Below are 26,050 nucleotides of genomic sequence, written 5' to 3' on the forward strand. Positions count from 1 at the left end.
ACTCTGCTCGGATGACATCACTCCCTGGCGCTTGCTGAAGCCTATCTTAAGTTGTAGCTGTTTTGTATTTTCATCTGCTAGTGGTTTGAGCCAAATGGAGGCAGCCGCAGATTGCATGCCTCAGAAAGCTGGGAACTAATACAACATGTTCACTTTCTATTTGTCTGAGCTTTTCTCTTTATCAAGCCCCAATAATTCTTATTCCATAAGACTGTTGCAGGGCCTCACACACACTGGATGACTGGGCTGAGAGTTGGCAGAGATTGATTTCATTTGAGTTTGACTGGCTCTCTTGAATGTAATGGACATTACATCTAGACCAGAGCTTTCAAAAGATGATAATGAAATTTTAAATCAGTGAAAGTTGAGTATTCGATTAGCTGATTAACCTTTCGATTTTGTCTCTCCTTTTCTCAGACGTCCTGGAACAGAGATCACGATGACACGGCGTCCACGCGCTCTGGAGGCACGCCGGGACCATCCAGCGGGGGACACACATCGCACAGTGGTGACAACAGCAGCGAACAAGGTAAGAGATCATGTGACAGAGGACAGGGGCACCGTTTGTGTGTTGACCAAGATGCAGAGTATATTATACGACATCCGTCAGAGAAAACTTTATTATGTGTGAGGACGAAGTGAGAGAGGCTGATTCAGAGTATTTGGAAAGGGGATTGGTTTTTGCAACAGAACTCACAGAGGGGTCAGAGGTCACGGTCAAGTATGTGAAAGCTCCTCTGGGATCTAGTAGGGACTTTTCATTTTGCATAGGAACACATAAACAGTGTAGACATATTTTGGTAGATAGTCTTTACCTGAGTGCAGCAACTTTTTTGTTTTTGCTTTACGCTCCTCTCTTTGGGAATTCATGCACTTGAAAGTGTTTAGAGAGTGTAAAATCCCCCACATTAATAACTTGTTAAAATAACTTATGCTGTGAAGCTTGAGACCTTTATTAGAGGTTACTTATATTTACAACAGTCTTTGGATTCATGCCGCTTCTATTCTGAACTAATCTGGAAGAATATTGCATGTAAAACATCATAATTTAATCCTATTTTTTTTATTGTTATTGTGCATACACTTCCAATACATACTCTCCCTTCCACTGGACAAATCTGCCAGAGTTGGATATCTACATGCAATCAGAAAATATGTGTGTGCCTCTGAGTGTGTTAAAGAGGCTGTGAGAGAGAGGCAGCAGTGGGAAAATGGTGGCGGTGGGAAGGCGCTGCAAACAAACTGTAGTCAAAAAAGCAACTTCATATATTATTGAAGGCGATGTCAAGGCGAGCAGTTTGCAGGGTTGCCAGTGCCAGGAGGCAGAGCCTGGGTGGGAGCAGAGAGCGCCGCCATGCCTTCCACTCCAACGAGCAGCCATTTATATAGTCAACACACACACACACACACACACACACACACACACACACACACACACATACTCTGTCTCTCTTTGTCTCAGTCTGTCTCACACTTGGTCTTGTTGTCTCTCCTTTTTTTATTTTTTTTTAATTCGGGCACATTTTCTGTCTTGTATATGTATGCGCTTGACTCTCCCTCTTCAGTAATGCTCAGGACTGAGAGGTCAGACACGAGTTGAGACAAAATTGAAATAATATGGAGGAGGAGACCAAATTGATACAATAAGAGTGAAATTACAGTAAAACGGGGGAAGACAAAGAGATATTGTGGAAATGTGTGTGCACTCCTCTGCCTGTGATGAGTAATGGTCTGGGGCAACCAGGCAAGATCTGATTGGTCGCTCTAATGAGTGTGCTCTGTGCAGAGTTTGGGCTCCTGCTTCTGTGACCTTTGCCCTCTATTGACCAAACTGACACTTCATTTTTCACATCTTTCCAATTATAGACCCGCTCCTTATGTCTGCCCACCTTCTCCGACTCTCTCGCATCACCCTCTATCTCTTCATATCTGTTTCCCCAACTCCTTTTCCAGGCTGTTGCAGATTTTTGTTTGTTATTAAAGTAATTACAGAGTATAATGCAGGGTGTGTTGTGTGTGTGAGAATGTGTATGTGCTTCAGCAAAATGAATGATGTGCTTTGATTTGTCCAAGTGTTGCACAATGGCAGCTAAACATCATGCATGTATATGTGTATGAGGCCGTCAAACATGATTGCTAGCATTTTATTTATTCTATTTAACCAGGAGGTGCAATAAGACACATCAAACTGTATAAAACTCCATCAAGGTTTGGTGGAGAGGCTCTTGGAAAAAGTGGAGGCTGTTACAGCATGTGATTCTAGTTTTAGCCCATTGGCATTTCAAGAATGGAAACTTCTTTCCTCAGAAAAAACCTCCAGAGGTTGATGGTGCAAAGTGCTATTATGATATATAGTTTTTAAAGCAGAGTGATGTCACACATCCATGTGAATAAATACATATAAAATTGCACAATAGCTAAGTATGACTGTGCCAGCCTTTTTAATGTGTTTAGTTGTTGTTGTTTTTTTCCTTGTTACAACTTGTCAGTCTTGTTTTTGCTTGTTTGAAGTGAAAGCACTCCTATATGTCCTTTCAGGAATACTTATAATCAATTGTTTGAGATTCGAGGCACAATCAAGTTCTACTGTTTAGTTGGAGAACTCGTAGGGACGATAACATGTCTGCATTCATTTGGACATGTTGTGCATTTTTACTTCATTTGTATTTTTTATCCAGGTAACGTTTAACCAGCTCTAATAATGTCTTTTCAAAGCTGACAACTCTCCTGCTATGTGCCCGTATATGTAAGTCCACATGTATGTAGCACACACACAGTGGTGAGCATTAGAATGCAGTGACAACAGTAAATACTGGAGGACATCTTGGACCAGTTTCAGGTTTATATGGGTTAAGAGCTATCAGTGCCACGTCATATTGGCTCTGGCAAATTCTGTGTCAGTCACTTGGTAATCCCAGTAAGCTGGTTATTTATCTGTTTGGCACTTTACTCACTCTCTCTCCCCAACAGCTTCACCCCCCCTCTCTCTTTCATCTCAACATCCTCCCTCTCTTCTCCAGTTTTCCCTTGTCTCCCACCTACTCTCCTGTCTCTCTTTCATTTTACTGTCAGTCGGTTTCTCTCTCCCTCCTTGTGTATCCTTATGTTTTTCTCTCTCTCCTCCCTCTTTTTTTCTTCCTTGCCTCCCACTCGCTCTAAAACACCACCTTTGTTTATCCTTCTTCTTTCCCGTTCTCTCACCTCTCTTTGTTCCTTTGGCGCTCTAATTCTTCCCCATCATTCCCTCTTACATTTTTCACAGCTCTGTTTTCCCTCTGTGTTTTACATTTTGCAATGCTTTTTGCTTATCTTTTCTTCTGTTGCTATTTCTTTCTCCGTGAATAATACAATTTTTCAGATTTTTACACTCATTTATTCAATCTGCCCCATTTCTCAATTTTCACTTTATTTCCACTTCCTTTTGCACCTTTCTTTAACCTTTTTTCTTCCTTTTCTCTTTGATCACTTCTTTGTTTCTCTGTTATTTCTGATCCCTTTCCTTTACCTTTTCCTCCTTTCTACCTTTTACAGATTGCTTTCTCACTGACCTTTCTCTCTCATGTCTCTTTCTTCCCCACTGCCTGTAGAGCTGCACAGCTAATGGCCATCTTTCTCTTCTTTGCTCATTCCCTCCATTTTCATTTCATCTATCCTTCAACTCACCTCCTTTACTCCATTTCTTTCAAGTACATCAGTCCATGTCCTCACACTTTCTATACCTCCTTTAGCACTCAATCTTTGTATAATTCCTTGTATCTGGTCTTCTTATCGTCTACCCCACGTTCATCTCTTCTTAATCCTGCTCCTATAGTGGAGCAAAAGAGCGATGCTGTTTGAGTTTGAGGGCCTTTAACTAGTGAACTCTCCTCTCTCTCTTTTTTTCTGCGGCTATTCCTGTGACAAACACATGCTTCACTCTTTCCTCTTTTCTTAAGGGTTCACTGGCCACTGGTATAAAAATTTCTCTCTATCCGGAAGTGTACTCGTTCCCAGATTCAACAGTGTAAGACTCATGAGAAGGGATTTGCATTATATAAAGTTGGTGTTCACCATGTGAATCTTGTTGAATTCATTTGTGGGAAAAATATTTTTCACAAAGCAAATTAAATGATAATTATATAATGTACTTTTAATAATAAGCTAGTTAATAATAACTCTTAAACCAGCAGATGTTTTGCAGTGCTCTCAGTGCCACAGTGACAATGTGAAAAAAACAACCCTTTTTTATTTTTGCGTGTGGTGACAATGCTCACATGCTGCGTTCTTAGTTATGGTGTTTGTGCTTTGACCACAATGCCGATGGTATTTTTTAGCACTAAATTCCATTGGCAGTTTAAAAAAAAAATGGAGGGAGGATCACATTTGCTTCACATATGTCATTAAAATCAGTCCTGGGTGTCTCCTTTCTCCCTAAAGAGCAGACAAAGAAGAAAGCCTCTTATTTTTCTCCTCCCTTTCTCTGGGATGTCTTTGTAAACATCCAGCAAGCATCGACAAGTAGAGTCGGAGAGCGACCCTGTAGTTAATTAGTCCCGCTCTATTAGCCCAGCTGTTTGCTCGCTAGTTCCTACCAACAGGCTCCTTTGTTTAATACCCAGAAGCCCTCTGGAGAAGCTTTTCTGCAGCCTTGGATCTTGCTTTTCTGTGAAAAGTATAATGCTCGAAGGGCAGAGGAAAACCTAGCAGATCATATATGCCTGCGATGGAGGGGTGTCCCTCATGGACATGAGCGGGCCTTCTCATTTTCTCCCAGTATAAAATACTCCTCTTTGCCTGTGTGAATTTGTGAGGACACCCCTTGGCTTCTCTGAGGGTCTGGCGTGCAAAGGAAACAGAATAACATTCAGGCACTGAATTGGGCAGCTGCAGCGATGTGGTATGTGAGTTCAGCAGAGGAGCGGAGCAAAGTGTTTGCTCTGTTTTTGAAAGCTACAGGGTTTCCTTCTCTGCTTGTCAGAAACATCCAGGGAGTGAGGCGATGACTGGTGATATTAGATATGTATCACCAATTACCCAGACCGTTTGTAAAGAGTACAGTGTGCCGCGCCAAGACAAATAGCTCCCTGTAAGGCTATGTGTTGGTGTCTGCATGCATTTTATGTGTCTGAGTAGTAGTCTGAGATTTAGGGATGTTGTGTGATGCCTAGCTCTTTTTTTTTTTTTTAATTGGCTTGTATATTTGGAATAATTTAATTTATGCTCATATTATTCTGTGTAACCAACCAAAAGTCTGTAAAACCAAGTCTAAAATGTTTTCATAGTCCAATAAACCAGTTCATCTATTTTGCACACGCTGATGTTTAAACTAATGTTTCTAGTTTTCACTTTAAAATTCCTGTATGCTTATTGTACATTATGATTAGATAGATGTCATCTTTGTGAAGACTGCGAGTACTGACGAAGGCAACATTTGCCCAGTCCCAGCTGGGATTAGCCTGGTGAAGGATGTGGCATTTGGCCTACCACTTCTTGAGGATGTGGCTCTAAAAACATTTGGATAGTCAACTTCGCTGGTTTGATATGTATTTGAATGAATAGATCATCCTTGCATTCGCTGTTAATCACTGCGTATAACCTCCAGTGGCCGCAAATTCCCATTGATCAATGTGGAATATTCCTGTTGTTGTGATCCATTCATTTATCCATTTATTCACTCTCCAATCTCTGTGCCCTCCAACAAGGTCAGGCCACACAGGAGCTGCTGCTTTCTGTTGTCTCATTGGGCAGTCTTCAGTCCTGGGGTGGGCAAACAGGGACATAGACAGAGGTGCCAGGCAATCAGCAGCCTGCTCTCCTCGTCCAATCATTCAGCTTCACGTGGTGCCCTCAGAGTCACTGATTAATTGGTCCGATTGTCCAGTAGACTGGAAGAGAGAACTCTGTGTGTCTGTGTGAAATAATCCCCTCCCCGACTTTCTTTTCTCTTCCAGGAGTTCATAAATGCACTTTTCTTTTCAATTTTTTGTTGCAATAATGAGCTAAAGACTAATAACTGAGGGAATCAGATGCACTTTAATAAATAAGTCCTGGAAGGCAGTTACAGTGTATTTACAACACAGGCCCACAGTGATTTTATTCATTCATGCAAAATTTGTAGATTATTCATAACAATATTAAAGAACTTATAGACATACCTTAAAAAAAACTGTATTTCATTTTGTGAATGCATATATTGTCTAGACATTGTCTAGACGTTATCGAGGAAGATCCTAGGTCCGGTAATTGTCTTACTGGTGTCCAGCTTTACCGGTAATCTGTTTAAATGTGAGGCTCTGTGGGTAGATAAAAGGTTTGTGGCTCCCTTGATTAGACTGTAGTCCGTATTACTGGAGGTGTGTAAGTACAGTAGCTGGCAGACATAAACAGGATTCAGTCTTTGATATCTTCAGAGCGTGAACACAGGGAAAAGAGGAGAAGATGAAAGTGGAAGAAAAAGACAGCGAGGAACAGAAACGGAGCAAAACGAGAGAGTGCGATGAGGAGGAAGGGAGAGATTCTCAGGGTGAATGCTGGGAAACCATCTCGATGCTTTGTTGTGTGAAAAAGAGGGGCAGAACAGTTACCCCTGATTAGTGTGTTAAATGATGCAGAGTGCTGTTTGGGAGTCTATTGAGGAAAATATGCCACTGCTAGCAAATAAAATCTTCAGTCAGTCCAGAGGTGAAAAAGTTTTGGCCGTGCCACCTTAAGCTTGTCTTTGTCCCATAGGAGGTTAAAGGAAAGTGTGCAAGCATGTGCTAACGCGTCAAAAAGAGTTTCATATCTACAGGGTCACATGAGCTTAAAGTTTCTGTTTAATAAAATTAATGCATGGAAGACTTCTATAAAGGGTAATTGCATCACAGAACACCTTGGGGAAACATCCTTCAACAACTGAGTGTTGCTGGTCGCTATGTTTATTCAGTCTAAACTGGATTACTGCATTATAAACATTATTATCTGTGGTTACCTGGGAAAAGAGATGTTTGGCCTCTTGGTGTTCAATCACAACCTTCCTCTCTCGGATTCACAGAGATCTTTACAGCCTCGCTATATCTCAGTGGCTGATGCGTCGGCCAACATGTTATGACTCGCCTTGCAGAAAATGATAGCCCTTGATGGCTTTTTATTGCCTCATAGGCAATAAGAAAACTCAGAGTGGCCGGAGTTTTCCCCCCCTCAAAAAGAGGAAATTGTATCAGGTTCCCACAGTGAGAGGCCAGTTTGCTTTTAGGATTAGGGCTGGTGTCACACAGCCGCTGAGTTTGTGAGGAAGCAAGGGTCTGAGGTATAGGTAAACAAAGTCATCTCCTCCCCTCTGCATCGTTTCACACGTGAAATGATCGTCTACTTTGTCAGTCAGCTTCGCTATCTTTGTTTTATTGGCACAAATGTGTCTCGTGTGTAATAAAGTAATTGTTATAAAACCTTTTCTGATAAGATGTCAGAACCTTTTTGACTCCTTGACTCTGGGAATTGTGTGCTGTGTGTTTCTGAGTGTTGGTTTCATATTTGTACATACTGATTTTTTTTCTACCACTGCTTCTGTCTTATTTAATGGAGACTTAACTTAAAGAAACAGAAGAGAAGAAATAGTTCTCTTTGTCTGAATCTCAGCCTGTCTGTTGGTTACATATGACCATGTTTGCATGACCAAAGAAATGCAAAGTCTAGAGACCATCACAATATGTCTTTCACAATTTACATGAAATACATATTCATAAGTGCATAAGTGCACTTGCATGCACACCAACTAGCTTCTCTTTCCCTTCACTCCATTGGCTGTTATGTGCCTTCACTCAGTCTTTGTGCTAGTTCAGGATGTGGTCTGCTTAAGTCTTTAAAATGACATGAGACAAAAAGTGCTCACTTAATGCGTTGCTTTTATTTATTTTAAAGTTGCCTGTGTTGCATTTTATCTCTCTCATTTCACAGACAAATGCACTTAGGTCAGATCATGTAGTTTGCTGTCGTTTCAAGAGAGAAAAGGGTTCTACTTCATTTGTTCCACAGAGGGAGTGCAAGCGGGAGGGAAATGTATCTTTAGCTCCCATGTTATAATTGTGGCACACTAATGATGTAGACACATTCTCACTGTCTGTTTACAGGAAAGGCTCTTCTTTAATTTGTGACTGGCGTGAATGCCAAATGCTTATATCTAATTACTGGTATTTGCTAAAAGATACTATTTACTCACCCTCTTTGCCTTGTATGTGTCTCTTGTGTGTCAGGGTGGGGAGATTATGATAAGAAAAGTTAAATATATAAAAGAGGAAGACTGGAATATTTTTTCTGTGGGTAGGAAATTAAATTCATATAAGAGAGAGATTTTTCACACATGCCTCAAGTTTTCAGACTTAAATCGTTTTGAATCAGCACCCATAAATTCAAGAATTTGTTTGAAAAGTGTCAATTGAGAACTCCTTTTGGGTTTATTTTTTGCAAAGCACCATAATTTGCACAATTGTAGTATCACTGTTCCTTAAAGATGCCACTTTGGTTAAATTGATATCTTTCTTTCTTTTCTCTCGCTATCTGTCTATATATAGAAAATGTGTGTGTATATATCCCCTTTCATGTTTGATTTGCAAACCTAAACTGGTGGAAATGTGGCAATGCACTTGTCATGCAAATGAATGGGGAAAAAGTTAAAGCACGCTCATGCACGTGTGTCTGTGTGTTTCTGTGCATGTGTAGGGGAAACTAGTGAATCTAAATGGTGACAAAATAAATTTCTTTACGTTGTGCATTCCTTACAGTTTTCTGTTTTCAGTTCAGATCAAAATTGCATTAAATCATACAGAGACCCACAAACACAGCAGATTCAGGACCAAACGCACACCAACAAGCTCTTAGGAGCAAGAGCATGCCTCGGTTCTTAATCGTGGTTCACAGAGAGTCTGACAGTAAAATCACAGCAACTCATCGCTTATGTGTCACAACACATTATATCTGGCCCAGAAAACGACCTTAAACTCTCTCTGCTTCAGTCTTCCTCTCCCTGCTAACTCTTTCTCCCTCCTCTTCCTACTCCTCCCACACCTCCTCTTCACTTGAAAAAGAGCTGAGCTCAGGGCCCAGGAGGCCTCTGATCAGATAGATGTTAACTTTTCAGGGAAAACCCTGATAGCAGACTGGAAGACCACAGAATTTAGTCATCTCTGCCAGTAGACGCCAGGAGTCAACGGCCAACTGAGTTTTTGTGAGCATTTTATTTTTGTAAGTATTGGAGGAAAAGCTACAAGTAACATCTCCTTTTTATTTATTTTTTATTTTTTTGTATGTCAGAGACGTAGTTTGAGCATTCACTTGGGCAGAATTATAGAATGGGAGTGAAGGAAAAAAGCAAGGAGAGGCAACGCAAAGCAAAAGGTTATCAACACTTTGTTCAAAGGAGAATCATTGTTTAACTCCTTGGCACACACAAAAACACAGTAATGGGCAACACTCACATGAACAGAGCACATTATTTATTTAAGCTTTTGATAAAGAGATTAGCCCCATCATCCCATGCTCTTAAGCTAGCCAAGGGGTCCATGTTCAGGAAATCCTGGCTTTCCTGACACACAGGCTTACGGGGGAATCTTGATCAAGTAACGTTTATATGATAACAATGCATTTCATGTGGGTATGTTTAGTATGATTTAGTCTTTGAATTTGGAGTGATTAGTCGAAATAGTATTAGGAGCTAAAAGGGAGTGGTGAAAGACAGGGCAGAGAGGGGAACAGGAGGTTGGCTAGAGAGCGAAAAAGAAGGCAGAGGATGCGAAGTACTTGTGCCAACTGAGCATTTTGTTTTCCTTTATTATTAGCCCCATCACAGAGTCCAGCTTAAAGCTACAAACAGTGAAGTGCTAATTTTAGCCTCCAAAGAGGATAAGGATAACTAGCTTGCTGCCAGTATGCCATATGTTCCCCTGCCGAATACATTGTGTCAGGAATATTTTCACCCCACACCCGCACACCATTTCCCTAAAACACATTTCTAAACAAACACAAGTGCATATTCGATGTTTCAGCATTCATGAAGTTTGGAGCTTCGCTTTTAAAAGACTTAACAAACGATCAAAACACTTTAACATAGACAAGTTGTTTTAATTACAGTTGATATCTTTGTAAGAATAGAAATATATGACAAACTGTAATATTCACAAGGGAAACGGTTATTTTGGCATCAGTCAGCTTTCTCCCCCCCCCCCCATTAGCATAGCTTCCTGCTGCAAGGTAACATGTGGCCTCCACTGTAATCTTCTGCAACTTGGCTTATATACTCACTTGCCAATATGAGGCCTGTAGAAGAATAAAAATGAGCCTCTCTCCATCAACACACATTCATATGTTCACATGTAAATGCAACTCTCTATTATTCCCTCGCTCTCTGCCTCAAATTGAAATAATTCAATTTATGGACAGTTCCAGACCTCCCTGGCTAAGACCATTATGCATGAAGCTCACCCCCCCCCCCTTTTCTAACAAAAGAAGGGGAGAATTTACCAGCCGGCTCTCCCAACAACACCCACACAAAGCCAATTTCATGCCAGGGAAACACCAGTGAAGCGCCATTTGTGGTCACAACCTGCTTCCCTGTGGAGGTTCTTTATTATTAGATATAGGTCGATGCTACCTTAATTTCTGTTGAGGCTCATTTTGTAACCTTCATATGACACATGCAATGCTTCTGTCAAACCTGTATCCACACAAACATTCACTCATTTGGAAGTGGAAAAGTGACTAAAATCACCATATTGTATGGTCACAGATTTGATTACTGTGTCTTTTTGCCACAGTATTTCCTGCTGTAGTTATATTGAACACCTACAATTCAAATTATTTGTTCAACTTTTGGCGATAATTGTGTTTAAGAGCATAAAGGTGTGAAATGCCATGGCTGAGGTGGCACGCTGTGAGTCCAGGTAATCTGGCATGTGGGAAGCTGGAAGTATAGAACGAGAGAGCTAGGCCAAAGCTTGACCCAAGGCTGACCTAGACCAAACATGCTGCCCCCAGAGACCTCCTCCCCTTGGTCCCTTTGACATGTATACCTGCTATAGGGATTTGAGTGAGAGATAAAGACCTCAGCAAGCTTTTCTAAGAGTTTAGAGACAGAAGGAGGAAAGAGAAGGCTAGATAACAAATAGTTGTAGAGCAGCACAAGAGCAGCAGGGTGGGCTGAAGGGAAACTCGGGGGTTTACTTAGTGTGTTTGCAAAGCAACACAAAGCATCCCACTTGTGGTACACACACTTGTGAACACATACATTTAGACGTAACCCAATCGTCCCTTCCTACTCCAAACTGGTGAAACTCAAAGAGATGAGCAGGAGTTGGGGCAAAGATTCTTAGTAGTGATAACCTTTAGAGCAAAAGCATGAATGGTGGTGTTAAACACACAAACTGCCAATATATTGTACACATTAGCTCCCAAGGGCTCTCCCAGGTCTTTGTTCCTCTGAGATACTCTTAAGCAACAAAGAGGTCATACTTTTACAGGAAGTCACCCCCAGAGAGAGCTGCCTCTTTCAGGAAATGACTTGGTGGGACTGTGCGGCGAGAGTGCCAGCATCCACGGGGGGCATATCACTCCTGTCCACATGGGCCCATGCTCCACAGGAAGTAGGCTGCTGTAAACCCACTCACTTCCTCTTCCTCTGTCCCTGTCCCAGAAGTCTTATCAGGGCTGTGTATGGGTCGCCTGATAGGACTACAAATCCCCCACATCCCCATAGCACCACATCCTTTCCCTATCAAGGACATGACAAGAAGTAGGAAGTGAGGATGTAACATTCCTTTATAGAAAGAATCTGCAATGCATTTTTTTAAAATTTATTATTATTATTTTTTATGTAGGAGTGATTAAGAGGGCATCCTATCATTAAAAAAGTCATACACTCAATCTCTCCTACTCCTTTTGCCCTGTTTACTCATAAAAAATAAGCTAAAATCCTAAATAGATCCTAAATAATTTAAATAGAGTAGGTTGTAGCTCGGATAATAAGTTATCCTGTTTTCAAAACCACCCCTTCAGTAACCTGAGCTTGTGGGCGAAGAGCATATTATACTCTCTCATAATACTGAAACCGTCTGTTATTCCAAAAAAAAAAAAAAAACCCTCCCTGGAAGCTAATGCGCTATTATTAGCACTTACCACCGCAGGGTTAGCGTGCCTGTATTATCTAACTACATGCAGTTTGGCTGGTGCTGATAGGTTAGCATGAGTGGGAAAATCCATGTGTATTAAAAGCGTTTATCAGAGGCTGTGTCATTCAGATAGTTACCATGTGGAAAAATGCAGACGCAAACAAGTGCTAAACACGGAAGTCTGAATAAATAAACTGAGAAGCTTCAGTTTGGTTAGTTGAACTGTACCCTGATCATAAAGACAAGATTAAAGACAGAACACGCTAGTTGTTGGTGCTGAAATTATATATTTCCAGACTGATGGCTTGAAGTTAAACAAGTTAGCCCTGCAGTAAGATATAATTTTGTAAAATGTAGCTTTTTTTATAAAATATAATTTGAAAGGATGTATTTTCTGGAAAGTCATGTTGGCTAAAAATTACACCTTGATACTACAGCTTAGTAGAGAACTCTTGAAAGAAAGATGCAGTTACTGTCACTTTGAGTTTATTGAAAGGATATTTTGATGGTTTAATAGCAGACTTTAGTGAGTACAGGTTTTCTCCTGCAGAATATATATACATTTACTGAGTTTAAGTCCACAACAAAGTCCAATGGGATGTTTTTCCTTGAGATTAGCTAAAGGTTCCTTCTCTTTGTCCCGCACATACATTGAAGGACTTTTGAACGCCCTTCAGCACATCAGCTGACTTTTGGAAAGGACTGCCGTGCCATTGTGCTGTTAAGTGCTCTTCGCTTTTGTTATAGTCCTTGTCCTCTCTACAATCCCTTCCCCCCTTCCCCTCCTCTCTCATAGTCCATTTGACTCTCCCCTTTTCTCTCTAGCTGTTCACTGTGAGCTGAGTTTGACTGAAGCTCGGTGAGTCGAAGGTGTCAAAAGCCACGTGAGAGGCAGTGAAACAATTGGAAGTGAGTGTTAAGAGTGAGAAAGAAGAAAAAGAGGCAAAATTTCAGGAATGTTACCCTTTTGTGTGTTTGTGTGTGGGTTTTTGAGGACTTCTCTTCCCCGACTTGAATGCGGACCCCCCTTACAAGTGCCCCCATTTGAACCGAGTCTGGCCTTCTATCTCTAGGTTAGGGGGAAAAAAAGAGAAAACTTCAGCACAAAGGCAAGAAGGGAAAAATCAATAGTTACACAGCAAAAGTGCTCGACATGAAAGGGTGAATTCATCGCCCTACACTTTCATTTTAGCTGGTACCGTCTGTCTCTTTCTCACTCATTCTTTCTTCCTCAACTGATCTGGAAGTGGGAATAAAAAGCAGTCGGTGTGTGCGTAGACGTGTGTTCCTGTGCGTGGAGGCATACTGCAGTTTAATGTCGTGTCGCTGCCCTGTGCTTGAGGCAGTTTCCAGCGTGTCGGGCAGCCTGTGGTGATGACCCTGTACGGGAAAATGGCACAGAGAGAGCAGTCACATTTACACTGACATTTTTGCCATCACCTATGGCTATGTCAACAGGCCTGATCCCTCCTTCCCCCCCAATAGCCAACAGTGGGTGGGTCTCAGCTATAACACAGAAGCACAGGAACACTTTCACAGAGAGTATGACCATTAACAAAGGTCTAATATTCAGTATATTAGAAAAGGTTTATCATTTGGCCTATAAAACGCCATAAAACTGCGAGAAATACCCAACACAGTTGCCTAATTTGAAATAAACATTGTTTTTGTGCACCGACCAAACCTTGTCTTTCTGTCTAACTTTACATTTTCAATTCCATCAGTAGACATGCTAACATGAAACACGTGAGAAGGCGAGCATGAATGGAAACTTACATTCCGTATGATTACCAATAATGCAACACTCCAGTAAAAAGCCACATGAACCTCCACAGACTTGAGGTTTAAACAGTTTTAATTAACTGATTACTCTGATAACTGCTCTGTGCTGCTTTATTCGTTGTTGTTAAACACATTCCCTGTCTCTGACTTACTGATACCCTCCTCATTGGATCACCGCAGTCGAAATAATTGCAGCAAACTTGGCTCGGAATCTCACAACAATAAGTCTCTAGTGTGTTTTAATTACAAATCACCCTTGTGAATGAATCACTAGTTACTGTCATTATTGAATCTGTCAGTGCTGATCCACAAAACTGTCATCATTCAAAGTAACTGGCTTTGTAATTGCAAAGCACTCATTATTTACTGTAATTACTTCAATGGAAATGTCTTTAATTGCAGGAAGCAATTACTTAGCCCACTCCCTTTTATTTACCTGGAAAGCCTGATTTTTTTTTATAGTTTGTAATAATGGCAACTTTTTTTGTCTGCCTAATCTAATAAGGCCTTATATTAAGTTGGTGAATGTTCTGTACAGATTAATACATGCTTCAGAGTGCTATGATCGAGATTCAATTACTGGACTTTAAAGCAAAGACCCCAAAACAGTAGTCTCTCTGGCAAAAGCAGAAGGGAAGTCTAGACTAGCCATATTGTTTTGTCGACAGCGCATGTCATTATCCGCAGAATAGTCATGGGGATTTCTCTCCGTCTCTCCTCCTCCTCGGGAATAAAAGGGAGGCGAAGCAGCATTGGTCACAGAGAGTGTTTTGTACTGAAGTGTGTGTGTGTGTTAGTTTAGAATACTTCAGTGGTCATTATTGGAAAGATGCCTCATGATAGATCATAGGAAATGGGTGCATGTGAGTATGTTCAAGTATGTGTGCGGTAAAGGGAGAGATGCTTTTGAAAATGTGCCCCTAATTGCGTCGCGAGGAATTCCTGCATGTTCAGAATATCTGGAGGTGGGAGGGGCCCTTCAGAGCCATGCAAAGGGAACCCCCCACTGCCTGCAAGCCCCCCTGTACTCCCCCTTCCTCACGTCTAGAGCTTATGAATGGCCTGAATACAATAAACGCTGCTTTTTTTCTTTTTCTCCCTCCCTCTTGCAAGCCCTTCTTTACCCCTCTGAGGATTTCTGGGAATGTAACGTATGTGTATTTGTGTGAGTGTCTTGTGTGTGAGTGCTAGAGAGAAAACGAGTGAGGGCACTATTGTGAATGTACATCAAGAGTGTCTGCACTTTGTGTGTGTGTGTTTCATGTTTGGAGTTTGTGTATGTATGTATGAATTTCTCATCTGCCAGTACGAAATGTGTGGATCCCATGTGGAACAGGATATCAGGTCCCTGAGGCCTGGGCCTTGCCTGGGTAACCAACCCAGGGTCATGTGAGCTTTCTGGGGTGTGAAACTCTAGGACTGGTCTATGAGAGATCAGCTTCTGGTCACTCACACTTTCAGCAAAAGACACTCTCTCCTGCAAGCAATAGCCCTTAGACTAAATGCAGTGTCATAAACTCAAAAACCTGTCTCCACTCCTTTTCTTCTCAGTCCATCCACAGCCTATAAAACCTAGCAAAAACATCACACAGTATGTTCCAAAAACGTTTCGCCATCTGTGAATCATTCCTCGCACAGGATCCCACTCATGACATCTGGCACAAAGCTAATATTCATAACCCTTCTCATCTCAACGGTGCTTCTACGAAGAAAAAATAAATTATTAGAAAGCTAAATGTCATAATTATCTTGCAATGCGCTAGAAGCGACACGTCTGACAGTACTGCTATTCGCAGATGAATGACTGGTGAGTCTGTGGCTGTTAATTTGCCAGGCAGCAGAAAAGTGGCTGACACCTCTGAATGGCACGTGTGCCCGTGCAGAGGGGGCAGCTAGTACCAGTGTCTGTCCTATGCTGAGAGATGGTTTATAATCAGATCATAACAGATTAGCCTAGATACTGTTTGATAATGTCACGGTATGCCTTGAGACAGATGTAGAGGAGCGATAAAGACACAAAAGAGGGAAGTAAAGAAACTGAGAAGTGGAAGCTTAATTTCTACCCAGAATTTGAAGTGGTACACTTTTGATTTGCATAGGAAGACAAAAAAAGCAAAAAATGAAGGAAAAATAACAACGCCTCAGTCTTGCATCGAGCAAATACTGTGCAGATATCCCCCATCCAAACGCCACAGTCCAGCAGACAGAGAGAAAGAAGAAGAAGGGTAATGAAGTAGGAGGGGAGGGAATGCAATAATGAAACACAGAGTGGCAGAAAGACTTAAATAAAAACCATCGAAGCTGAATAAAACAGACTTTAAGTCAGTTTAGCTAGCGCTAACAAAGCTAGTGAAAATGCACAAAGAAAGCTAACCTAATTTTTACGTCATTATCTGTTTGCTTGCAGTGTGTGTGTGAGTCTGTGCATGCTCGTGTGCAAGTGTGTATTTGTGTATACAGCGTGTGAGGGGACTGATAAAATATTCCTTCCCTCGGTTGGCCCCGGGGCATTTCAACTGCCCCTGGCTCCTTCCAGTCAGTGGCCTGCTCCTAATTGCCACACACACACACACACACACACACACACACACACACACACACACACACACACACACACACACACACACACACACACCAGGAAACGCACATGAATAAAGAAAGGCAAAGATAGACACACACATACAGACAAATGCACATCCATGCATGCAAACATTCTTAACACACAAACATGCACCCCCACTGTCCTGCATTGATTCACCCTTCTCCATCTTCCCAGCACCCCCACCTCACCAATAGTTACAAAGATGTTGTCATGGCCGATCAGTAGGCCCTGAGTTGTGCCTGTGGGGAGACTGGAGCTTGCTAGCCTAGCATCCACATGCTGTATGCATGCAGCGCAGGGTTAGAGCCTGCTGATGCTCTTAATAAGGCTCACAGCCCATGTATGTAGAATGACTGGCTTGTTCATTGGTTGAGTGGTTAGCTAGTTGCATGGCTAGAATTCTAAATAACTGATTGACAGACTGACAAAGCACACGACAAGCAGGGCTGCTTTATGACTGACTGTTATACTTGCTCACTGGCTTTATAGGCTGACTAGTTGACTGGATAGTTTAGTGGGTGACTGAAAAGCGGTGTGAACAACCATCTGACTGACCACCAAAAGGGCTATTGGCTAAGTGGTGGACGGATTATGATGTCACTGTGGCCACTTCTATACTAATGAAGATGAATTTGAAATCAGTGCTTGCATAGCCCATGTTTTCTGCCCATTCAAGCATACCAGTGATCCATACTGACACCACAAAAGACTACAGAAATGTTTGCATTTGGTCTATTGAGTATGCCCAAGATGCTTGAGTCATCTGCTTTGAGGGCGACATGCACCAGTGTGTAACCACATGTCATAACAAACAGACCCATGTTTTTGTTAGCGTCCACACCAGCCACATCTCGACATGTATCGGGATATGGCAATGCAATACCATATTTCCCAGCAAGAAAAATGGCAGTTTTATAGTATTCACTTCTCGCATCTGTGTGGTATGTTCAGCTTGGGCTACAAACATCAGTTGACGAGCATCAAATGATACACTGTACTCTGCTGATGTTTGTTTCACTGTAAGCCAAATTTTTATCTATTTTAAATCACACATCTCTTTATAGTGAAATGGATGGTACAGAATGTCTCTGGAGGACCTTTTTCTGAAAATTTCACCTCAAAGACCCAATAAACGAAAAATATAGATCTGCATTATGAAAGCTGACAATTCTGTCTGTGTATTATTATCATTATTATTATTTTCCAGCTGATTAACTCCAGTGCACCACTGCATCTTTTCCCTTTCTTACCAATTATTTTCTCGCTCTGTACTGCTCCAGTCAGTGGCTTGAGTTTGGTCTTCCACTTTTTCATTCTCTCTTTCTCTCTCACTTCATTTCCCCTAACACTGTCTCCTTCTATTTTCTTATGGTCCTTCACTATCTCTCCCTCACTGTCTCTCCCTGTTTTTGCCTCTCTTTCTCCGACGGGCTCTGGTAACACAGTTGACATTTCCCCAACATGGCTGCCAGATACAGCTTCAGCACCTTTCCAGTTTCACCCTTCCTTTCTCCCTTTTTCTCTCTTCCCACCTCCCACTCTTTCCTCACTTGCTGGGGTTAAAGAAAAGCAGAAATTAGCCCCAGACCATGTAGAGGTGATTGGTATCAAATTGCACTGAAAATGGAAATGCCAATAAAATTGACAGCCCTTCTCCAGCTCTCTTTCCTTTCCCCCTTCTAGGTAAAAATAAGCGTGTATAGGTCAGACTCAGAGGTATAAGCAACGAGAGATAAGGGGGGGAGGATTAATATTGGTAAGTGTTAAGGTTTCCCTGGCTTAGGGTGATGGGTGACAAAAAAATTGCAGCAAGAACACACAGAGAATCATGCAGTTTTTCTGAGCATACACTCTTTTAGTACTTTTGTACTTCATTTGCTCCCCTTTTTGTATCCTCCCTTGTTTTCCCTGTTCTCTATGCTTCTCATGATTCTCACCTCTCCCCTGAGATTCCATGCACACCAACTCTTTCCCACTTGCTCACCTGCATGAATACTCACTCGCTCACCCACACTGAGCTGGTACTCTGGCCGTTTGCTTCTGTTTTCCCAACTCGCATGGGACAAGCCCCTGGGTTTGTTATTGTAGGCTTTGCTGAACATGAGCCGGTCTTTACAACGGATTGAAAGCATTTGCTTCCAATGAAAATCTGGTCTTAGATTACAGGGCCACGGCTCGGCTCACCCCTCTTTTCCACCAGGCAGAGAGATGTAGACAGAAGGGTGGGTGTATTTTAGTCCTGAAACAGTAGGAAGAAAAAAACTCACTTGTTAAGCTCCGGCTGCATTTGTCCCAGACTAATGATGTAACCAAAGCCCACATTTAAAAAAAAACAAAACAAAGCATTTTTTAAGGACAGAGAGGAAGAGAAGCTACGTTTAATGGCGCTTGCGTGGTTAGTCTGTTAATCAATTAATGGATTGGCCATAAGTGATTAATTGGGTAAAGATTATTTAGTTCTGGTTTGATGTGTGTTTGTTTTACATCATTGTAAATTAAATATATATGGATTTTGTGCTGTGGAAACACACAAATGTAATATTATTTAAGCTCTGGAACATTTGTGAGCATTTTTACTAATTCTTTCTTTATAGCAGATTTTCATCCTTTTATCCAGTCCATAACATCATCCAGTGACTAGTAGCTCAACCATTACATTTTGGTGATGTGACAGTACAGTTCAACCAGCTGGTTTACCTGCCTCACAATGGCAGGTGTTTGCATCACTGTCAGGCCATCTATAATAAGCTGTCTCTTGTTTTATCCCTTCTTCACCCTCGATAGCATCCCCTCCACTTTCACATGAGGTTCATTAAAAACCCTTCAATATGTGTGCATATGTATCTCCTTCTGCTAGAACAGAGCGAGAGAGTGAGAGCTAGCTGAGAGCGTTGTTTCGTATGGATCGTTGAGGCTCTCTCTCTCTCCTAATGGTGTATATAATTCAGGTGCCCTCCAGGCATGCTTTCAGGAATTCTTTTGCCTGAGGTAATGGGGAGCAAAGGCCTGGGTTTTAGGCCCTTGATTATTCCATTGATGTGGCAGGCTGGAAAAAAGTCATCTCCAACCGGATTAGCGCCAACATGCCTATTAATTATCGATGAATCGGGGCTTAGGGTTTAGCTAGGTGCTGGGTGTCGCCCTCTGCAAGTTAGTGGAACGCAGGCCCATTTCATTGCAGTTATCTATCCCTGCCACAGTGAATAGACCTAGAAGCTTTAGAAGTGCTTTGTGTGTAATCAATAAATAACTGGATCCAATTGTGTGCACTGCTTTAGTGGGGTTTTTTTGTTTTTTGTTTTGCTTTTTTCTCACATTTTTATTTCCCCTCACTTCCAGTCGAGAGAGGCAATACAGGACAAAAGTCAGTTATTTGCCTCTGAAATGTTTAGCAGTGAAGGTGCCACTTGTTTACCTCGCCTCATGTTTCTTTTATGATTATCATCTTCATTGAGGGTGGCTCACATTTTTGAATAATGATAATAACAATTAGGCTTTTCACAGCCACGGATGGGAAGAGGCCCTTTCTCTCCACTGGAGCTGTATAGAAAACGTACCATAATTGGATGGTTTTGAATATGTGCTGCGTGTGTGTGAGTGTGAGTATGGGTTCATGTTGTTGAGTCTGAATGCAGAGAAAAGGCCCGTGGAGCGCCTTCCTTTCTCTCTTTCTCTCAGTGCTCAAATACGCTGAGCTTTCTCAGTGTTCCCCTTAGGTGAGGTTAACTGGCCTTAATAGAGTCTTATCGAAGCCCTACAGGTTGCTGTAAGCAGCCATGACGCCATTGTTATGAAAAGCAGTTAGCTTTGTTAGCTCTGTATGTGCCTCTGACTTCCTTTTTTCTACCTATTTTCCTTTTATTTTCTGCCTTCCCCCTCCTTGCAACCTTGCCTTTTGTAGTGCCGTGTTACTCTTTCCACCTCAGGTAAAATGGCAGAATGCGCTGGGGCAACGCTTCAATAACTATTTTCCCCTCAGGATAATAAAGACTAAATCTCTCTGTCATTTTCAATTCTGCGTGGGCTTGGATGGGAGAGTGGGGAAATGCGACCTTACAAGTCCTTTGTGCTCCCCTTCTCCCTGTCTTTCTCCCAGGAAGATGCAAGCGCTTGCTCTGTTTTCAAGTGACGGGGGGAGCAAAATGAAAGGGAGGGTTATTTATAAATGTATTAAAAATGAATGCATTTATGAGGTGCTGTTTTCCAGCCATTCTCTTCTTGCCATTGTTGTGTCTCTATATCCATCCTTCTGTGCATACAAAGCCCTCCAGAATTCCCTCGAAATCGTATTTATTCCCTTTGAACACAGAGGCGCAGCAAATGCAGGAAGTAAACAAACTGTGTGTCTGATCTCCACTGTCTCTTCCTGTTTCTTGTCATGTGACAGGTGATGGTCTGGACAACAGTGTGGCTTCGCCGAGCACAGGGGATGACGATGACCCGGATAAAGAAAAGAAACACAACAAGAAGAGAGGGATTTTCCCTAAGGTGGCCACCAACATCATGAGAGCATGGCTCTTCCAGCACCTAACGGTGAGTTGAGCCAAACACTATTCGTTCACTCTCAGTTTCATATCACGAGTGCACACTCAACTTCATTTTACAGCCACGGGCTGTCTGTACTGTTATACTTGCACATAGACACACAGATACGCTCTGTCTTTCTGCACTACTCAAAAGAACACACTGAGCCACTCTTTCTCTCTCTCTCTCACACACTCTCACACACACACACACACACACACCACAGCCCCTCTTCTTCATAGTGTATCCTTGTTCGTACGGTGCACACTTCAAAGACGGAGGCCTGTGTAATCTGCTGGCGATCTCTGCAGCCTGCGTTCTCACTTCTCATCTGCTGAAACTGAATAAGGTTGAAGCCAAGGAGAGATGCCCCTGGCCATAACTGCAGATACATAGATGAACCTTATTAAAAACAAATCTGTCATTATTTAACAGATGCCGGGGATGCTGCAAAGGCCTGTGGTTTGGCTCCATTTTTCCTCAATTATAGCAGAGAATACAAATGCCGTTAACACCATCTGACTGCATCACAGATACTTTGTGGGGAAAAATGTATTTAGGCAATGGAGGGTGCCAATGTGACTGCTGGGATGGAACCAACAGTGAGCTGAATGCTCCCTTGGCCAACACAATTTTGATTCCGTTCAAGCCGAATCATTCGACTTATTAAAGATGTCTAGTTAAAGAACAGTGTACGATAGTTTACATGGTCTGTCATGAAATGAAATTCTTCAGTGTTTTATTTATTTATTTATTTTTTTTACCCCATAAAGAGTCACTTATGCCCTGCTTGAGCTTCAGTGTTGGTACAGCTTACTAACTCAGAGTGATTATAGTCTCCTTAGTCCCTATGAGTGCATATTACACAGCTAGTATCTGCAATAATCATTGCCAAGAATGAGAAGCTTTGCTGTTTTTATTATAGTTTTAAATGGTATTTTTTTTAAAAAGATCTGATATGTTTTCAGTCAACAAATAGTTAATACATTTTCCTTAACGTTGGTTTGAGACCTCACCTCTCACATCTGTTTTTGTATTGATTCAGATAAAGTATGAACAGGGCACAATATGGCCACCCGGAATTAATATTAAGATAGTCCTACACTGTACCGCTAACCTTTTTAAAAATATAAAAAAATACAGTAAGTGAAACTGCTTTTTTGTGTGACAGATGAAGTCTTTCGTTACATTTTTCATTTCAGCATACACAGCTACGCTAGGGAAAAACCTTGCGTCACACACATTCTGCCTATGTCAGGAGTTTGTGGAGAACTTGATACGCTCTGGCTTTGTGGGTGTTGGTTTGAATTGCACAACAGTGATGATGTTAACGAAAGCAATTTGGTTGTTGGATGATGGCTATTGCATGGGCTCAACTTTTTATTTATTTGTAGCTTGTCTTTGATGTCGATGGTATTCATCGCTCAGTGCATTTGTTGGTTTTCAACAGTTACCGGAAAATCAGAGGAACTTTTTTACCGTGTCCAATTGTCTGCAGGTATGTAGGCAACATTGTGTGTGCGTACACAGACTCTATATACTCTCAAGACTTTTTTCCTTTGTACTCCCTGCTTCCCATCTGACTATCACCATCTTTCATATACCACCAGTTCTCCATCACCCTGCAAACACACATCATACACACATACTCCAACTCCCTGACCTCAACCCATACACTCCCAAAACCTTCGGGGCCACAGAGGAAAGGTGTTTGAAACATACACACATCCTGTCTGTGGAAATACAGTTCAACACACAAATGCCTAGTGAAAACACACACCCGGCAACACACCTCCTGTGTCATATTACACTGTGAGCACGACTTATGGGAAGCTCCTACTCTGTTAGATCTCAAACAGTGAGAAGGATATAAGTGAGTGCCATGGGAGCAAAGGAAAGGAGAAGAAGGTGAGGAGGTGAAGACAGGGATAAGGAGGATTCATCAGTCTTTTTCTTTTCCAGAACAAAATGGAAAGAAGAGCAAAAACATGCAGGCATACAATGGGACATGTGGCCATTTTACCTTATTACACAAAAGAAGCTCCTTCAGTTCAGCCTGAAACTGAAGTAAACTGAAAGGTTGATGGAAAAATCACTTCCAATTTGTTTATTCTCTTCAATGAAGCCAAACAGAAATGAAACCCAGGCAGAGAGGAGCCAACATTTTCTTTGTTTATGGGAAATGTGGTCTTAATTTTGGGAAACACTGGCATTAACAATACCGCTGGTGTCAGATAAATGCTTGCTGTGGTTTCATCTGCTTACTCTTCAGTGTCACCATTAATTTATTCACCATATGTCAATGTTTACGAATGCTACACATAGCACCTATAATGCAAAAACATTTACAGTTTTTCTCACACTGGTAGTATGCTTCTCTGCCTCTGCTGATAGCAATATAAGCATGGATAGCTGATCCACATTTCATCACGGCTTGACTCTTTGTTTCAAAGAAAGAGGATGAAAGATGTGCCTGACCCCCTCAGAGATGAACACATAGACATATACACAATATATGAAGGGCTGCTGTAGCGCTACACAGTCTTTAAAAAGCCAATCAGGGCTTGCTTTTCTTAAGAATAATACATCTAAAAGTATTTGACACAGGTGCAGACAGACCACAAAACAGAATATGGTGAATTAAGAATGAATTATAGTAGAAGACACCCAACCTTAGTGTTCTGTAATCCCTTCTGTTATTCGCCCTCACACTTAGACCCTTGGGAGTTCTCATTGTACTGAAGCGGAAAGGAAGGTGGGTGGCGCAGTGAGGCTGTGAGTACACCAGCAGGGTAGCTGGTAGGTGGCATTGATACAGCTGTTCTTACAGGGTTTTTTTGAAGACTTTTATGCATGTCTGCTTCCTTATCCATCAAGGATGCTAATTTCTTATGTCTTGTTCCATGTGGAAAGGGTAACATTTGGAAAACTTCTAATTCCCAAGTTTGCTGGTGTTGTTAGATGGGTCTAAGCCACAGTGTTTTTGGGTATATGCATGGTGACAAGAGGTATGTACAGTGTGAGGTGTAGAGTAAGGGATAGAGAGTGGGCATTGAATTTGTGATGATGACAACAGTTGCAGCTCACCGAGTTCTCTCCAACACACCCAATGAGCTCATATGTTGTTGACGATGCTTGTGAGACAAGTTCATCGGAAGAATTTGGCTGTGCTGACTTGGAGCGACTACAAAACATTAGCGTTTACCGCCTGTCACCAATGACCAAAGTCGCTGCCAGCTTGACATGCAGCTGTAAACTTGGTAGGGAACCAAAATAAAGGAGAGGGGAGGGATTTTCCACTTGTGTCCTCATCTCATTTTGATGTTTGTTTGCATTTGACATCCTTAATTAAACATATGTTGCGGCTACTAGCTCTCTGTTGGTTTTACTGACTAAACTAAACGGGATATTTGTAAGCGTAACCTGCTTTCTCTCTTTCTAGATGTGTTTGACATCAATAAGGATGTGTTTAAAGATGTAGATATAACTCTGAAGTGTGCTAATGACTTTTCCCTGGAAATAACTATAAACTGTGTTTAAGAAAATAATTGCAGAATCAATTCTAAACTCATAACCGGCTGAGCTGCCTGATTGCTTTATGTAAGAGACAAATCTTGAAATAAAGAAAAAGCTTCTCTCCAATCTCTCTTTCTTCCAACCCTCCCATTGTGTGGTTGGAATACACCCACATCCCGCCCGTACCCTCCCCTCCACACAAATGGTATTTTCTTGTTTAATTTAACAAGAAATGAGTAGTAAATGAAAGCTCAAGCCTCAAATCCCCAACGCGCCCTGTGCTCTGCTCTCCACTCCCTTATGAAAAGGCAATTTGTGAAATTATGTGATAGAGTAATTAGATGGAATTCACCCCCGCCTCCCCACTATACACACTACCCATATTCCCATTTAGACTGCTGCTGTGCTAAACTGAAGTAGGTGTGTGTGTGTGTGTGTGTGTGTGTGTGTGTGTGTGTGTGTGTGTGTGTGTAAAAAGAAAGGGCAGAGGGTTTTGGTATTTTTAGTGTTCATATTGGTATATTCACAGAGTGGGACACACACTCTCACACACATTATCGCTAACGCCCTCTCATTCTGGCTCTCCTCCCCTCCTATTTGTACACAGATGCAGTGTAACGAGGGGCAGCCATGATCGCAGCTCATAAAAGAAGCCAACCCGCAAACCCTCAATGAGCTGCCTTTCTCCCCCTCCTCCTTTCTCCTCTTAAAATGTGTAAAATGCAGAGAGAGAGCGCGTATAAAAAAAATCCAACTTGAAGGCATAATCCGCCGTTAATACAATTAGAGTCCAATTTAACCACTTGCGTACGCAGATGTAGCTTAGCTTGGGGAGCGCTGCCCCCCCCCACCTCCTTGGAAATGCTTTTTTACCCTCAACACAGCAGCATGCAGTGGGGGTTTGAGCAGAAACAGGTGTGAAAAGCGATATAATTCATTTCTGTGCTGGCAGAGGAGGCCAGGAGCCTTGCTGTCGTGGGCCCTGGGTGGTGGAGTAATCTAGACTGGGTGTGCAGAATGGGAGGCGAGTGAGAAGAGTGGATGGATACATGGATGGCTAGCTACACTACTCATTAGAAGCAAGATAATTTCCTCCTCGTCTCAATCGCAACTCCTCGTTCGGGTTGCGATTGAACCAAACAACAGGGCAGAGTTGTGCATAACCAACATTTAGAATTAATATTTAAATTCACAGCGCTCTGTAAACTAAACACTTTGCAGTTCCTGAACTTCTCACCTAAGAGAACACAAACCAGATACTCAAAGCCTCATCTAAACAACAGAAGGCAAGGGAGGGAAAAGCGTTTGAGGTCAGAGTTCGCCCTTGCCTCAGATGCCATTATTCTTCGTCTGTTTATTGCTGGAGCCTGAATATGTCAGCACCCTGGTCACCCGCTGCAGCCCTGACCCACCGCAGCAGCCCATTGCTGGGATGGTATTTTTTTCCTTCTAGTTCAGTCATACTTCATACTTTTTATACCGTTATAGTGATAAGAAAATGCAGAATAGC

The 26,050-nt window shown here is 41.9% G+C and overlaps 1 protein-coding gene across 1 annotated transcript in view; it reads left to right on the forward strand.

Moving 5' to 3' along the window:
* meis1b (Meis homeobox 1 b) overlaps nt 1-26,050 on the forward strand; it is a 70,523-nt gene that overhangs the window by 14,662 nt on the left and 29,811 nt on the right. The window contains exons 7-8 of the mRNA XM_076891483.1: nt 418-529; nt 20,888-21,033. Coding sequence (XP_076747598.1) covers nt 418-529; nt 20,888-21,033 — 258 coding nt within the window. The remainder of the gene's footprint in view (nt 1-417; nt 530-20,887; nt 21,034-26,050) is intronic.

This window comes from Maylandia zebra, linkage group LG13 (assembly GCF_041146795.1).
Source record: "Maylandia zebra isolate NMK-2024a linkage group LG13, Mzebra_GT3a, whole genome shotgun sequence".
NCBI lineage: Eukaryota > Metazoa > Chordata > Actinopteri > Cichliformes > Cichlidae > Maylandia > Maylandia zebra.